Below are 12,502 nucleotides of genomic sequence, written 5' to 3' on the forward strand. Positions count from 1 at the left end.
TTGTTCTCTACAAGTAGAATGACTTGTCCATATTTTCGGTTCTCTATATAAACTTTTGACTTGTCGATATCTCCAGTTCTCTACATGAGGATTTAACTTGTCGATATCTCTAGTTCTCTACATGAGGGATTGACTTGTCGATATCTCCACTTCTCTACATGGGCTTTTTGACTTGTCGATACCTATTGAGACTTCTCTACAAGTCAGTTCAGACTTCTCGACATACTTCTCTACATTCCTTGATCTTTGACTTGTCGATATCTGACTTAAAACATTTTTCCTAGAACAACATTATTCAACTCCAAACTTCAACACTTCTCTCTGAGACATGATCATGATTGATCTTCTTCAGAATTTATTTCCTTATCTTGATGGATGTTTATAGAACAATCCTCCAATCTAATCTACTTAGCATTTTTACAGACTTAAGAAATACAATTAAAAAATTGTGTCTATGGAAGCCAAAGCAACCAGAGTGTCTACAAAATCAGGATCTTGGTGCCAAGATTGACGGACCTCATCTTCCTACTGGGGTACCAGAATTGAGATTGCGACTGAAGAACTTGGCTTAGATTTTTCATGAAGCCCCGACAGTGGGTTGGCCACGACATTGTCCTGTCCTCCCGTATACACTATTTTATAGTTGAATCTGAGAAGTTTAGTTAGCCAATTTTGTTGTATCAAGGTAGTAATCTTTTGGCTTAATAGGTGTTTGATTGCTTCTTGATCTATTTTAATGGTTAATGGTTGGCGTTGTGAATTCAAGGTGTTTCAAGATTTCTCGTTTGAAAGTTCTTGCGAGAATTAACGCTTGTTTTTACTAAATTTTGTTATGCGTCATCGAACCTACAACTCTTGGTTCGATTTTGATTTTTAATTTTAGAAACCGTGCATTTTTTATTACAGTTTAATTTTCGGTCGAAATCACACCAAACTGAACCACTTTCATCCATATGTACTACAACATACAACATGCTGATTTTTAAAATTAATCTCGAAATACATGATAACAAAATTACTTTCGAAATACATGATAACAAGCGTCTGTACTAGCTTCATATAATACAATGTAGGATTTGATTCATATATACATAACAATGTTTATTTTTTTTATTGGTGAATATATATCCCATGGCAAACTATTAGAAACAATAAAAAATAGTTCATTGGTTCCTATTAAGAGATTGTTATAGACCCTGGTCATGTTACTATTACAAAAAGGCCACGACAAATATTTTGCTAACAAAAACTAATTTCAACACGTTTTTAATATAATTCAATTAATTAAATATTGTTGCTTAATTATTAATCGACAAATAAAACTTATTCATTTCGTTTACCGACTAAAATATATAGTATTCTCTAAAGGTGGTTGAAGTTTCTAACAGTTATGGTTGTGATATAAAATCACATTTATCTAAAGTTTTTCATGATCCAACCATACAGATGTAAATAAATCAAATTAAATCAAATGTATCAAGTATAACTGAGTATAAGATATACGCAGCCCTACCCCTACCACAAAAGTAAGTGAAATATTTTCGTGAATACCCCCGATTTGATGCATAATACATAAAAAATTTATGATAGTTTCGATACAATATCTTAATTCGTGATTTTATTCACACCTGACTTATCTCTAATGGAATAGAGTGTCACGATTAACTCCATTAAAGCTCCTTCCTGTGTGGTTGATGAAACTCGACCAAATATTTATAGCCAATCTAATTAATTGAACACAAGACAATTGAGGAGGAAACCAAGAAATCCGGTGTTAAATAAACCCACTTCAAATATGAAGATGACAATATACTCGAGTTATCCAAGACTTGTTTACAAAAATGATATAAAAATATGGTCGTTAGTACATAAAATCATCCTACCCAAGTCTAGCCCGTGTCGAAAAACTCCAAAAGAGGGACACGTACGTACGTACGATGGATAAGGACAAAAGCAATATAGAGGGGGGGATAGTAATTTTTAATTTGAAAAGTAAATGAAGCGTAGAAAATCATTGATCAATTGCTGACTTTTATCGTTCTCATCCCCAAGTTGCTTCCCTCGCGTTGCAAATGTAAGTAACTGAAACAACCTCTTCTTTTTCTATTTTGATTTCTTATTTTTCCTTAACCAATTTTTCATAAGTATTTTCTGTATTGATTTCTGTGATTAATTAATTATATATATATATATATATATTTTTTCTGGAACTGAACAATTTATGATTGAGTAATTTGACTAATCCTCCAATTCATTCGTTGTTTGTCTAGTGAGATTGTAGTTTATAATTAACGTAATCGGGGTCCAATGCGAAGAGCTGCTAAGGCAGGCATTCCCAGGTTCTCCACCCCCAGTTTTTCGGGGTTTCTTCGTTTTCGGGAGCTCTCATCATCCACTTGTTTTCATGATGGACCTCATATTTTCTCGACTCCACTTCAAATGTCGGTATAGTTGGTTTCCCTGTTTTTCGAGCTTCATCGATATTTTAACTTAATGTTTTCTTTGATTTAGTGTAGTATGGTGACTATTAGTTTGTTTAATAAGTTTCCTTCAAATTACGGATTATTCATATTTCGAGTTACTTGCTCTCTTACAATGTGGTGGGAGAGGACTTATTAGGATCTTACATTAAATATTAACACTTTCCCTCACTAAAAACCCCATTTTTGGGTCAAGACAGGTACCGTATTGTTTAAAATTAACATTTGAGAATATTTACCGTAGGAGAAACAGAACTTGACACCTCTTCAAATGTGAGCTCTGATATCATGTTGTGTTACAGCTTTCCTACAACCTCAGGTGTGAGGAAGACGACTTAATGGGATCTTATATCATATTTTAACATCATCTGCTCTCTTTTTTAATGCACTCTAAACTATTGTTAAGGTACAATCTAATGATCTAGACGGCGTCATGATTTTGTTTTAAAGTTCAGCTAGTATGCAAAAATTAGATAATTTGCTTCTTCATGGCATCTTGTGTTACATTTATTGTGTAATTTATTGAATTGAGGTTTTATGATCAGTTCTGATTGCTGTTCAATTCATGCGGTTGGTTTTGGTTTTTATACTAGAATGGCACTGAATTTGTTTATGTAGTGGTGAGACTTCAATAGAAACATCTGAAACAATATATGTGAAGAGTATGTTACCAGAAAAGTTCTCAAATCAAGCACATAGATCAATTACCAATCTTCACGATACTTCAAATATATCAAGGTGTTACAGCTCTCACTGCAATAATACTACAATATCAGACGTGAAGCATAAGGTGCAGTTGGTTTCAAATATTTTAGATGTCTTAATATTTTATCTTTAATTAGTTTTCTTTGACCTGCTACTATTCTAGTATATTTTGAATTTCTAAATCAATTTTCAAAAACTTTTGATGACATTTTCTTCTTCCTTCAGTAGTTATAACGGTCAAAAGTTTGATATATTTTCAGTTTTTGGGTACCATTCCTGGTTTTGTAAAAATATGGGAAGTTGGTCCAAGGGATGGATTGCAAAATGAGAAGGAGATTGTGCCTACTGCTGTGAAGGTTGAGTTGATAAAGATGCTAGTTTCTTCCGGGCTTCATATTGTTGAGGCTACTAGTTTTGTCTCTCCGAAATGGGTACCTCAGGTAAAGAAGGCCAGCTGCATCTATAAATTCTTTCAGGCATTTGTTTATGTTGGGTGCTATAATCATTTTCTATGAAGATTTTTTTTTTTTTTTAATTTTTTATATATGAAGCTGGGATTGCTAAATCCTAATGGTTCGTAACAAAGCGCTACATGCCATACAATTTTTAACATTGCTAAAAATTGATTTCGGTTGCAGAATACTCTCATGACTTAATTCACAGAGAATTGTTTCATGTTATTACATTGAGTCAGGGCTTTCTCAAACAGTAACAGAATTTCAAAGTTAATGACAGTTACCTGTCGGAACTTACTCTAGTGATAAAAATTTGTAACGAAAGATGCAAAGACTTGGGTAGTTTGGTTTTATTTTGAATATACATGATGGTTTTCCAGACTAATAAGGCACCCAAGGCGGGCATGCTAATGGGAGCATGGAACATAGATAGATTACTGAAATTTCTGGACTCGTATATTTAGAAAGTAAAACACTGATAGGTTAATGCCTACATATATGCTATTTGGGCCTTTTTGCAGATTTCATTATAAGTGCACGTGAAGACACAGTCTTTAATCTGTTTTGCATCTTCTGACTGAATGTTAACCTCTGGAAATGTTGGAATAAGGAAGTGATTTGAATCTGGAAGCTGTGTCTACTCTGATAAGGATGCATCTTTCATCAGAGGGGGGGGGGGGGCTATGGACCCTTTATGAATCCTTTTGCTTGGCCTTTGCTTCATAGTACTAAGTAGCAAATGGCTCTGGAAAATATTGTTTGATAATCACTTGAACAAAATGTAGACCCAGACCATTTACTCCCTCATTCAAGTCCAACACTCCTTACGATTGACCCAATGATTTTATTTTTGTAAGGATTTGCAATCAATAATCTTATATTTAACTTTTTGCCCTTTCTTCCTTCCCTGCGTGCTAACCCAGCTTGGGTGTCCCCTTCAGATAATGAATAGACTGGTCTGGAAGCATGATGTGACAGGGAAGAAGAGTAATTTAGTTCATTGAGATTTTTTATTCTGCTCAGAATTAGAACATTCTATGTATTGTGTTGGTCTATTATATGTATTATTTATCTAGTAAATCTCTTATTAAGAAAATTTCTTTAAGAAGAGTATATAGTAAATAGACAGGTACTTACTTTTGGCTTTCTGTAACCTAATTAAGCTAATTCAGTCGCCACTGATATCAGTTGCTTAAGTGCGCGAACCTCATGTATGCAGTAGATAATTTGATAATTATATATATATATATATATATGAATAGTCTATTTGAAATAATACTTTTGGTCTCGTATGCTGTTGGAAATTACAAGAGCAGTGGTTTTTACATCTGCTGATGCTGACAAAGAAATTAATAAACTGATTCCTTTTTATTGGTAAGTTATTGTAATTGATTAGGTGTTTTATTTCTACGTTGTAAGTAGATTATCAGAAGCTCTAGGTATCTAAAATGAATCAATCTAAATTTCATTATTTCGTTTTTTTGTGTGTGTTGTATTCCAAATATATTTATGTTTGTCCTACTTTGATTTCTAAACCCAAAACCATTTGTTGGTTAGTGTGAATATCTTGGTGTTTGTTTCGGGGTATTCTGAATCTAAAATATACCATCTCATTACCCTTGTTTCTGTCTAATAATTAGCATTATACAAGGGCAAAAGTCAAGAATAAAAGATGGAATGAGAATAATGAAGCTTCATAACATATCCTAGCACTAACTTCTTTTATTTTAACGTTGTTAGATCTCCAATCTAGTGCTGTCTTGTATATCTTTGAAGGATAATGTGTAATTTTGCACATGTTATTTACACTGTAATAAAACCTATTTGTTAGCTAGCAGATGCGAAGGACGTGATTCAGGAAATTCAGAATGTTGAAGGTGCTAGATTCCCAGTCTTAACACCTAATCTTAAAGTAAGTTTGCTTGAGGGATAAATACACGTTTACAAGCTGTAAGATGCAGCTGTGACCTTTCTTCTTATTACGTTGCAGGGTTTTGAGGCAGCTGTTGCAGCTGGAGCTAAAGAAGTTGCTGTATTTGGTTCAGCTTCTGAGTCCTTTTCGCGGTCAAATATAAATTGTGGCATTGAGGATAGTCTTGCTCGTTTCCGTGAGGTTGCTCTTGCTGCTCAGAAACTTTCAATTCCAGTCCGTGGGTAAGCTCTATGTCTTACTATTAACTTGTTTTGATATAACATTAATATCTATGCTTATGTATCTGTGGTCAGAGAATAGAAATAGCCTCTGACATTCTGAGTACATGTCATTGTTTTAGCTAGTCTCGACTCCTTCAGTAGTCTGCCGCTTCAGTCCTTTTATACTGGGATTTGAGGATTGGTAAACACTTCTGTATAAGTTATAAAATCTAATATACATAAAGGTTATCATTTCATAATAAAGCATGTGAATACTATTTATTGATAAATAAATACACACAAATTTTACAGTTTTTATAAATATAATCAAAATACTACTTTCTGCAGATTATTTGAATTATATTCTGAAGTTGTCTAACTATGCCATACTTATTACTGATAGATATGTATCCTGTGTTGTGGGGTGTCCGGAGGAAGGAGCAGTACCACCTTCAAAAGTGGCCTATGTGGCTAAAGAGCTTCTGAGTATGGGCTGCACGGAAATTTCCCTTGGTGATACAATTGGTGTTGGGACCCCTGGTAATTTTTAATTTCCTTTAGCATCTAATATATTTGTCGCCTTGTTGGGCAGTTACATTGGTGTCAGTTTGACTGCTTAGGTATGGTTGCAATATATTTTATCTGTCATACAGACATTTAACACAGTAGTGTTTTATGTTCAAGACATCTGAATTTTGCTCGTGGCCCTTTCTTCCTTCCCTTTTTCTACTCTTGGGTCCCTGTATGACTTGTGAGCATTTGACTAAATTGAATTATTTGCTGTTTATGCACTATGTATCTACTTAAAGCATGTCCAATGGTGTTCTAAACTTGGTGCTTTATCTATATTATAGCACCAAAAACAAAAATTATCAATCCAATGGTGGGTTAAGCATTGTGCTAAAATAGCACAATGCTATAGTTTGTGCTATTTATAGAACTAAATGTAGCATTGTGCTATATTTGCCAACTTATCAAAAAGTAGAGGTAAATAGATAAATGAGGTGCTTGAAAGTGTGGGGTATTTAGAAGTTAGTTAAATTTGTGTTCAAAATTGTGAATTAGTTGGAAGTTAGTTAAATTTGAAACAATGGATTGGAGAAATGGTGCTATATTAGCATCAAAATGTACTTTTTGGTGTTAAATTATAGCAATAGTTACACTTATATTTTGCACACCATTGGCTTTGCTCACGTGTTATAATCAGGCACATAGCAGTTTTTAGTGCAGGGTCGCTAAAAAGGCAACTGAAATACCATACTCCCTCCACTCGCAAGTTCCAAAATTCCAACAAAGTACAAATGTCGTTTTGAATACATAATGAATAAATATCACAACTCATGAGGATCTTGTGTTCACGATATATTTAAACGTGGAAGGTATCCTTTTATTAAATGGAGAAATAATAAATATGAAGAACATGTGATGCCAACAACAAATAAAATTGGACTCTTTTAATCGAAGAAGATTTTATCAGAAATTGTAAACCAGTGTCCAACTGCATGAGATTATATATCATCTTGAATACTAAATTATGCTTGAGATTAATCTAAACTATTATTTTGATTTTTGTTTACGTTCCATCTTAACCAGTCCACATGCTCCGCATACGTATATGTTTATTATATTGGATGCACACTTGCGGTGTCGAAGGTCTTGTTATTACGTTATGTGTATGTGGATATCATCCGTAGTTGATTTAGATATTTCTTGCCTGCGATTTGTTTACACTATTTGCACAAATATATTGAATGTTTCAGATTTACATGTCTTTCTTTCTATGCAGGAACTGTCATTCGAATGCTGGAAGAAGTTGTTAGCATTGTCCCTAAAGAGAAACTTGCCGTTCATTTCCATGACACATATGGGCAAGCTCTTTCTAACATTCTTGTGTCCCTTCAAGTATGCCATCTGTTCATCTGTGGATGCTGATTTCTTCATTCTTCAAATACTTTTTACATCTACAACTATTTTCCTCCCAAATTTATGTACTGTTTGATTGATGAGCGACTACAAATTGGCAAATTATAATGTCACTGACTTGCTGTACTAGTGCTGTTATGCATACATTAATTGCAATATTTTTTTTTTGGTACAGATGGGGATCAGCACGGTGGATTCTTCTGTTTCAGGACTTGGTGGTTGTCCATATGCTAAAAGTGCCACCGGAAATGTGGCTACAGAGGATGTTGTTTATATGCTCGATGGATTAGGAGTGAAGAGCAATGTTGACCTAAGAAAGCTAATATTGGCTGGAAATTTTATTTCCAAGCATCTGGGAAGACCATCTAGTTCAAAAGCTGCAATTGCCTTGAGCAAGACTATGGTAAATGTATCAAAGCTTTAAGGTACTCCCGCTTCCCTAAGCTACTATATCAAGCCCTGAAATGAAGTCGAGGACACAGAAAAAGAAATCAACTTAGTGGCAACTAAACCGTAAATTGGCATTTCTTTATTAAGTGTTAAGGGATCCCCCTTTGGCGCTCTTGTTGTTTGTAAAACAATATACATCACTCACATTTATTGATCCTTTAGATACTCAATAGATATTTATTGTGCAATAATGGGGTCAAATAGCAAAAGGGGTCTTGTAATGGTTGTTGACTGAAGAAGAGAAAGAACTATTCTCCGTAATATGTAGCATGTAATTGGAAATGGCAGAAGATACTACACTATGCACAGAAACGAGCAATTATGTTCTTAATGTATTCTGCATATTCTTATATATAAAATACTAGGCATGTAAAATTATCTTTGCTTGTTTGTGGGGCTGTAGATGAAATAAAATGCACATTGATCACGATACTTGAACACATACACTCGTTCTTGTTACAATTTTGAAGGTTTATAGATATGATCTTTTTAGCATTACTGAGGTTCATCCATCAGTACTCCGGTCAAAGCATTTTCAACATTCTCATTCCAATCTGCTCAACAGTCATCCAAACTGCATCTCTTTGTTCGGGATTGGGACCCTTCTTTATCTGGGCTTGGGACCGGAAATGTCAGTCCACTTGATTTGTATCTTGATTCTTGGCTTTTCCACACCTACTTCATCTATCAACGCTGTACAAGTATCCTTCCCCATAATTGGTTTTGTGGACTTGCACATACTCGTGAATACCCACAGCTTCAACATTTGCAGTCTCGTTTAAATCATTATCACCACCCCACCTTACACTTTATATAAATTCATCATCGTCGTTTCCATTGACAGGATATTCCCAAACTCTGAACCACAGAACAGCCGCATAATCTTCCAGAGTAAATTCAGAACTTGGGGTCAATCATCAGGAATATTGTTGTTTCCTATCTTTTTAAATAGCGTAAATGTTAATTGTCGACAATTCAGGAGGTTCCGTCGGTGCTCCAATCAGAGCAATTTTACATTCATCCGTCGGTGCTCCAATCAGAGCATTTTCACCATTCACGGTCCAATCTGCTCCATAGTCATCCAAACTGTATCTCTTATGTAAAGCTATGTATATCTTCTGCATCCGTTTATTTGTCCGACAGCGATAATAAGTTTCAGAACTTGCTTCCACTTGCATTGCTATTCGGGTTTCCGAATTTATGATACGTTCCTATTGTTGGGACTCCTGCTAGCTTCCATAATGTTTGTTTTTCAAATGCTTTATCCAAAATGTATCCTCATCCAGACTTATGGAGAGATTTATGTTGTCAAACTGCTCACCACCATTATTAGAAGTACTGCTAACATAATCACTATATCTAAAGATACCTTTGCTATTTCCTGCTCGAAAATTTCTTGTCGTTGCCTACATCAGTCCTCATCCTCTTTCGGGGGTTGCTCTTGAAATATGTTACAACTCTTCTGGTTTAACATCTTTCAGAGTCCTGTTTGTGGGTTCAACTGGAAGGGCAGCCTCTACTTGCTCAAAATTTGCGAAGTCATTTGAAATTTGCTTTAAGATATTTCCAAGCTGGAACCCGGTGATTCCTGGACTGCCGCCATACCATTCATCTCAGCTATATACTTAAAAAAAGTCCTTGTACCTGGTCATCAATAATTATTGGCAACTTTTGAATACTATCATCATCTGATATTCCGGTTCATCATAATTAACATCACCATCCAAGCATTCGCCAACACTTTTGTCGTCCTATATATTGGATGATACCAATCTCCTTATCTAATTAAGCTTTCCAACCATTCTCGTCCATGTCTGCTCCCGATTCATTGATCACCGCGTCCCAACTGCCTGTCATCACCTAACACCATATTCATAGGATTAGTATCTGCTCCGAAAATGACATTTGGCTCTGAAACAACCACTTTCTTTCAAAAAAGTAGATGTTGACCATTACTTTAGATATCTTGCTTTCTTGTGGGAACATCTCTACTTCTTTACAACTCTGCTACATAATGATTGCAACAAAGCAGCTTTCCCTAAACTTCTTCTCATAAAATATCCCACAATTATTTTTCATCAGCGAATTTGAAACAGAACCCTCGTATTCTCAAACATTTACATGCACACTAATATCACAATTTTCTTCTCTTTCCATTCAATTTTTTTTACTATTATCTTTTAAATCCAAAGCAGGGGAAAAGGAAAAATATAGAAGAAATAGTTATATATTAAAAAAAAAGTAATTATCGTACTACATGAATTATAGAATTAATAACGACATTATAGGTTGCCTATTTAAGAAACAAAAGAAAGCCTTAAAGGCATGCAGCTGTCGTGGTGTAGTGGTTATCACGTTTGCTTTACACGCAAAAGGTCCCCAGTTCGATCCTGGGCGATAGCATTTTTGTTTTTAATCCAAGTACTGCCTTTTTCATTAATATTTTGCTAAATTAGAGACATCTTCCACCAATTTGTTTTTAATCCAAGTACACCTATGCCTCTTTCATCAATATTTTGCTAAATTAGAGACATCTTCCACCAATTATCTCTTGAATTATTTTACTTTTTTATTTAATTTTTTTGTCATATTTTTAATTTAATAGAAAGCTGATGCGTGCATACTAGAATAGGAAAATAGGTTGAAATTAAATTTGCAAATAAGAGTATTTGTAACAGCTATTAATTTTAAATACACAATTTAAATAAGAGTTCAATGGTGAAAGAAAAGTTCCCACTCCTCAATTTGTGAGAAATGCTCTTCATTTACCCACCCATACGAGTTATACTACTTTCATTAGGGATCAGGAGATGAGACGCTTCTTAACCCAGATTGGGTACGACAAGGACATGAAGAGTCTAGGTCAACTCAAGTAACCTGGATTTTGAAGGGAATGAAACTTTTTCTTCGATTGCATTACACGAGCATTCAACAAAAAAGCTCCAACTTTGATGCTCTACCCATCATGACACAACAAATTGGGTATTCTATGATTCATTTTACTAATTCTGATTTTGGTAGAGTAATTATGTACTTTATTGGTGATAGATTAAAAGCTGGTCGTAATTTAGTCTATTATGCTAGATCCTGTCAGCTTATATTTAACTATCTAAGCCCAAATATAGCTACCCCTCCTGTTCAAATTATATCACTTTTAAATTGACAAAAAGAGCATTTTCTGATCTAATATATAGGGACGTGGATATGAATAATCTTCCCGTACTCAGACTTCCTGTTGAAGCCGTGAACTTGCTCATTGCAAGGTTTTATAGGATATATGCATCAAATACTGTGTAGTGTCCTAAACTACATGCAATAACTACTGGGAACCCCCCTGTAGTTGTCACAAGCACCACAACCTAAACACCAACACAAACATAAGCCACCTCATATTCCTCTCAACATGCATATGTTTCAACAACAAAGAAGGTAGCAAAGTCTAATGCCCCTCAAGGATCAGGATTAAGGCCTTCTCAGAAACCATCCACTGCATTTATGAATAAACAGGGTGGGAAATAAAAACAAACTTCCAAATATTCTAAACCTTCGATCACTCAAAAAGGAAGTTTGTTGCTTTAATATCAGAGTATAATGAAGAGGGCACTGCTCCTCTATCATCCAAATTCAAGAACATAAAGTCTGAATCAGTAACAGTTGGCCAGGGTCCTAGCAAGAAGGTCAAACTGACAAATACTGATAGTTCAAAAAGCACAACTCACACTCACAAACAGCCAATGAGAGATCAAGGAAAATCTATTGTTGATGCTCATGTTGAAATCTCTGATTCAATGTCAAACATAAGAGAAGTGTCAGAGAAGTTACTCATGAACAGGTGGACAGAAATATGAAAGAAATCTTGGGAAGAAGAACAACTGAAGTTAGAGATCCTTCTACTGGACTACCAGCTTCTTCCGAAAAGAAGTTGAAGAGAAAAATTCAAAAATCAGCTAAAGAGAGGATTGTTGAATCTCTCTTTGGACCTAGCCCACAAGAACATGTGTCTCATAGTGATACAAGAGTTACTGATAGTCCAGTTCCACAAGAACCTTTACTCAAAGGGTTGAAGATGACATTAATGCTGATTTTGGTACTAGTGAATATAACACCCAAGCCCGCAACCGAATACGTACCGAGACCCAACAACCCACCACTTGTCAGTCCGAAAAAGCTAATGTTTTGGTAAACATTAGCTGTTGACTTATATCTATAAAGGACACAAAGACTCTTATTCTTATCGATATGGGATGTTACAAACACCCGACGTCGATCCCGGAAACACACATATGGAACCCGGGAAGTGCCTCTGCACTTTCGACCGGACAGAGCTATGATACCATTTATAACACCCAGGCCCAC

At 35.1% G+C, this 12,502-nt stretch overlaps 1 protein-coding gene and 1 non-coding gene across 3 annotated transcripts; both read left to right on the forward strand.

Moving 5' to 3' along the window:
* Window positions 1-1,858: 1,858 nt before the first annotated feature.
* Window positions 1,859-8,532, forward strand: LOC141707836 (uncharacterized). Of its 2 annotated transcripts, XM_074511220.1 has the most exons (9): window positions 1,859-2,074; window positions 2,271-2,441; window positions 3,099-3,270; window positions 3,446-3,625; window positions 5,472-5,552; window positions 5,631-5,794; window positions 6,177-6,313; window positions 7,560-7,675; window positions 7,872-8,532. In XM_074511220.1, the coding sequence occupies exons 2-9, from the start codon at window positions 2,308-2,310 to the stop codon at window positions 8,118-8,120; spliced, it is 1,233 nt and encodes a 410-aa protein (XP_074367321.1). In that variant the 5' UTR covers window positions 1,859-2,074; window positions 2,271-2,307; the 3' UTR covers window positions 8,121-8,532. The 2 variants fall into 2 exon arrangements, with proteins under 2 accessions (XP_074367321.1, XP_074367322.1); XM_074511221.1 differs by lacking the exon at window positions 1,859-2,074 and having other exon boundaries at window positions 2,271-2,445.
* A 1,944-nt stretch (window positions 8,533-10,476) lies between these two features.
* TRNAV-UAC (transfer RNA valine (anticodon UAC)) lies at window positions 10,477-10,549 on the forward strand. The gene has a single exon. It is a non-coding gene; the product is annotated as a tRNA-Val (tRNA).
* Window positions 10,550-12,502: the final 1,953 nt, after the last annotated feature.

Source organism: Apium graveolens, chromosome 2 (genome assembly GCF_009905375.1).
Source record: "Apium graveolens cultivar Ventura chromosome 2, ASM990537v1, whole genome shotgun sequence".
Lineage (NCBI taxonomy): Eukaryota > Viridiplantae > Streptophyta > Magnoliopsida > Apiales > Apiaceae > Apium > Apium graveolens.

Excerpts from the sequence above, each read along its gene's own strand:
- LOC141707836 (XM_074511220.1), top strand. The coding sequence starts at position 2,308 with ATGCGAAGAGCTGCTAAGGCAGGCATTCCCAGGTTCTCCACCCCCAGT. Across the intron at positions 2,442-3,098 it reads TTCTCGACTCCACTTCAAAT|TGGTGAGACTTCAATAGAAA; the intron begins GTCGGTATAGTT and ends TTGTTTATGTAG. Across the intron at positions 7,676-7,871 it reads ACATTCTTGTGTCCCTTCAA|ATGGGGATCAGCACGGTGGA; the intron begins GTATGCCATCTG and ends TTTTTGGTACAG.